The sequence below is a fragment of the Salmo trutta genome, chromosome 4 (assembly GCF_901001165.1).
Source record: "Salmo trutta chromosome 4, fSalTru1.1, whole genome shotgun sequence".
Classification (NCBI taxonomy): Eukaryota; Metazoa; Chordata; class Actinopteri; order Salmoniformes; family Salmonidae; genus Salmo; species Salmo trutta.
The window spans coordinates 35439343-35443818 of record NC_042960.1 but is presented as its reverse complement, the minus strand read 5'-3'; the positions used below and the strand labels follow the sequence as shown (position 1 = coordinate 35443818).

General features: G+C 44.2%; 1 protein-coding gene across 1 annotated transcript; it reads right to left on the bottom strand.

Moving 5' to 3' along the window:
* Positions 1–1272: 1272 nt before the first annotated feature.
* On the bottom strand, positions 1273–3610 carry LOC115192294 (forkhead box C1-A). The gene has a single exon (XM_029750619.1). The coding sequence runs from the start codon at positions 3293–3295 to the stop codon at positions 1880–1882; it is 1416 nt and encodes a 471-aa protein (XP_029606479.1). The 5' UTR covers positions 3296–3610; the 3' UTR covers positions 1273–1879.
* Positions 3611–4476: the final 866 nt, after the last annotated feature.

Below are 4476 nucleotides of genomic sequence, written 5' to 3'. Positions count from 1 at the left end.
AGCCTAAACAGCGACCTAGCCCTCCATCAATAGCCGTGATACAACGTTTGGCTCCTGGCTCGCCCTGCACCAAGGACCCGTTAAACTAAAGTCGGCCCGGAGGATGATGACAGAGTATCTCATCTCAGGGGGAAAAAAAAGCCAAGCAAAGCTTACATCTGTTGTCACCAAATTGACTCCACATCCCTCCTCAATATAGCGCTATGATTTTAGAATATAAATTACTGTGGTATTTTAATTGCACAAACACAACATTTGTTTGTGTAGATATGTATCTCTCTCTCTCTCTAATCTCTATCCCTTTCCTCTGTCTCTCTCTCTCTCTCTGTCTCAGATTGTGTGCTGTAGTTCTGCGGAATATTTCATTTCTGCTGACTACACAAATATAGGCCAAGGCAGACGAGTAGGCCCAGTAGCCTACATCTTATTTTAGCTTTTTATAACAAAGCAAAAATGTCCAAATATTGCAAACCCTGCATTCAAGATAGGCCTGTCCTAAATGTAGAAACATAACTAGCATTATGCTAATCATTATTTTGATTTGGATGTTTTGGACCCACAAATCGTATTTCCCGCATATAGCACATCCCATAGCCTAAGGAGAGGCATGTTGAAACATTTGTTATGTTACCATAACAATAGCTTATCCTTTACAGGAATAACTAACAATTACACGGAAATATATCACAAACCCTGGGTACTTGCATAATACACTACAAGCCCAGCAACAAACATATAGCCTATATTACATCCTTTCGGGAATTACAATACATGTAATACATCAGAACATCGGATTAGTGGCTGTAGCCTTGTGTGTGTAGTATTGCTTTACGTTGTAATAATACTGAGACTCATACGATTGTCACATCGTTGAAACTGTTTGGGTTTCGCAGTGATTTCTCAAGAAAATAAACCAACGCAACTCACTACAGTCTGCAACGTCTGCTTCCAGGCCAAAACTGCGTGCGGATGTACCCCCATAGGCCCCATTATTGTAGCAGGGCCATAAGGCCATCACAGTACATCAAGACAGGAAACAGAACGCCATAATTACTCGAAATAGCCACCGTAAATATAGTCACACCGCGTGAGGTGTTTTGTACCATAGTTTCTGTTTTATATAATTCATTCGAAATACAGAAGACAAACGTCCCCTGCAGTTTGTTTATGTTTAGGCATACCTCAGTCTTTTAAAATGACAAATGATTTGAACCATAGGCCTATATACAAATGAAGTCTATGTACGAACAGAAAATGCAACATGACACCTAATTTTGCAATAATAGGCCAAACTTTTATTTTACATTGCGTCCCTTATTCTAAAGCCAGGACAATATAGGCCTCTATGGAGCTAATAAACACGTCAGATTTAAATCAAATAGATTGGCAATTTATTAGACAAACAATGCAATGCCTTCAGAATACTTCTAACAAATAAGACAACACATTTAATAGAATACGTCGGTATACAAGTTCCCCTCCATTGTTTTTATAAAATAACAATTCCTAGGACAATTTTAGGCAGCTGAATTTGGAAACTTAGTCCAGAACATCCAACTATAATCCCTTACTTTCTAATAATAAATTACTATATGCAATTTACAATCAATAACACGTTTATAAAATGGTGGATGTTAAAACAACAATCTTTAAAAACAAAGTTCCCAAAGTGAGAGAGAAAAAACTTACGTGTTTTTTTGGTGTTGTAACACACGCCTCTGTCTGTCATACACACCAGAACAATTCTCATCTCTCTCAATATGTTTAGTCCATTCTGTGAGGAATAAAGGACCGGTATGAGGGAGGTTTAAGTACAAAAAGATGAAAATATATATATTAAAGTTATTCGTTTTAAAAAAAAAACATGTTTTTGTTGTTTTTAGAACTTGCTGCAGTCATAAACGAAAGCTCCGGAAGTACGGTAGATGGATTGACCGGAGGGGAAAGCCATTTGACAGCTATTATTCCCGTTAACCTGAGAGCTATTCAAACCGATCCGTTGAGACTCGAACATCTCTCGCACCGAGTGGAAGTTCTGTTGCTGTGCCGGGTAGCTCGTGCCCAGGTGTCCCAGGTCCCCGTACCAGGACGCGAGCCGGCCCTGGTGCGCGTGGTGACCACCATCCTGTCCCACGCTCAGGTTGCCATGCCCGAGCGGGGATGTGGTCGTCGTGGTGATGGAGTAATCGGACAGTGTCTCGTCCAAGGTGGTGGAGGGCGCGAGGTGGCCGCCTCGGTCTCCGGCGTACAAGCTCATGGCTTGCATGTTGCAATGGTATGTAGCGTTAGAGTTCGTGGAGATGGAGTTCTGGTTGCAGTTTGGTGAGTTGTAAGCAGACGTCTGGTTGGGGGAATAGTTGAGCGATAGAGACGGGGTTATACCTGTCCTAGAGGATGCGATAAGAGGGGACGTGAGCTCCGTGGTGCCCTGAGGCGACGCCCGAAGTGAGGTCATGATGTTGTCCACGCTGAAGCCCTGCGCCGCCGCCTGGATCTGGTGGTGATGCTCGGGGCCCTCCATTGAGAGGGACCGGGCGGAGGGCACACTGTGAGGGCTGCCGGTGGACATACTACTGCTGCTGCCAGGACTCTCTATTTTGGGCACAGGTAAGTCTGGGGACTCGGCCTGTGGAGGAGTAGAAGTTCCGTTCTCCGTCTTTATATCCTGGATGCGCACGGGCTGGGAGCCCTGCACGGGCTGCTCGTTCTCCAGGTCAGGGGCTCCTCTCCTTGACAAGTCCTTGCCTTGCCTATCATCCTTGTCCTTCTGAACGTTACTCTTCTTGAACCGTCTGCGACGCCTCAGGAAGCTGCCGTTCTCGAACATGTTATAGGAGTCCGGATCCAGAGTCCAGTAGCTGCCTTTACCGGGCTTCTTATCGTCCCGGGCCACTTTGACGAAGCACTCGTTGAGGGACAGGTTGTGCCGGATGCTGTTCTGCCATCCCTGCTTGTTATCTCGGTAGAACGGGAACCTCTCCATGATAAATTGATAAATCCCATTCAGTGTCACCTTCTTGTCTGGTGAGTTCTGTATCGCCATGGTGATGAGAGCGATGTAGCTGTACGGAGGTTTGACCATGTCCTTGGGCTGGTGCTGCGGGGTGTACGGTCCGTACGCACGCGCCATGCTGGCCTGGTACTGGTCTTGGGCCGGGTGAGAGTACATACTCATGGGAGCAGACATACCGGTGTATCCTCCACCGGTCGCGGCCCGGTAGTAGCTCTGGTCACTGCTAATGTAAGGCACGACGCCAAGAGAGTTAGGACTGGAGACGGAGTAGCGCGCCTGCATTCTCTCCTCCTCGCCTTCCCGTAAAGTTTGAAAGAATGAAGAACTCTCCCTAAAGCTTCAGCCGGACGGCGATGGGTAGCTCCGGTTTCCTTCGCAGTCTCCTTTGCTTTATTTTCTGTTTGTTGCGAAGGGAGTTTGGGGAAATATGTTTAGCCTAAGCCACGGCTTGCCAGGGTGACTGGAGTGAAGGCTGCGCACAGTCTACTGAGGCGAACATTGAGAAAACTACAGCTCAAGCATCCGTCACGACAGAGAAACTTGTTTTACTCGGTTCACATTTTGGCCTGTGGCTGCTCCTCCCCGAATGCGTTCCAACATCCAATCGGATGGGAGCTCGATTCGAACGTGCACGAGGAAAAGCAAAGTTGCAGCAGTCAGAGATCCTTCCAAGCTGTGTTACACACACACACACACGCACACACAAATTAAACAAGGGGAGGTGTGGGGAACTCCCTGCTCACGTAAGATGATTTGAGGGACAACGCTATGATATTGCTCAATTTGCCAACGGTTTGTGCAATATTGAACCATTACCATAGGCCTATTTAAAATATATGGCTTAATATTAATATTATCTGTTTATCATACATATTCACATACCTTATATATTTGTTACAATGTGTAACCTATTGTGTAAAATGAAAGCGTGTAGAGCTATATGTACAATTAGAAGAAGTCTTCAATAATATCACCTCATTTGAAAGGAATTACATGTTTATACATTTAAAAACGTTATTTTTTAAAATTATTTTTAAATTACCTTGCTATAAGTCTATATTGAATATAAAACCGGAAAGTAATTTTTTAAATTTGGTTTTCTCTTTATTGGTGAATTTAACACAGACAGTATAATCGTACTATAATTTTTCAGTGCCAATCTCATGGGTTACAAATTAAATGAATGTATAAAACATTATATAATCAATAACAGCATTGCAAAATCAACTACACAACTAACTTGAATTTATGTTATTTAAAGCAATCAAATGTTGGCTAAAAGACTAGGGTCTAGGCCCTGCATCTCAGTTCTAGCTGTACCACTACAGACCCTTGTTCGATCCTGGGCTGTATTACAACCGGCCGTGATCGGGAGTCCCACAGGGCGGCGCACAATTGGCCCAGCGTCTTCCAGGTTTGACCGGGGTATGTTTTGTAAAATAAAAACGTGTTCTTAACTGACT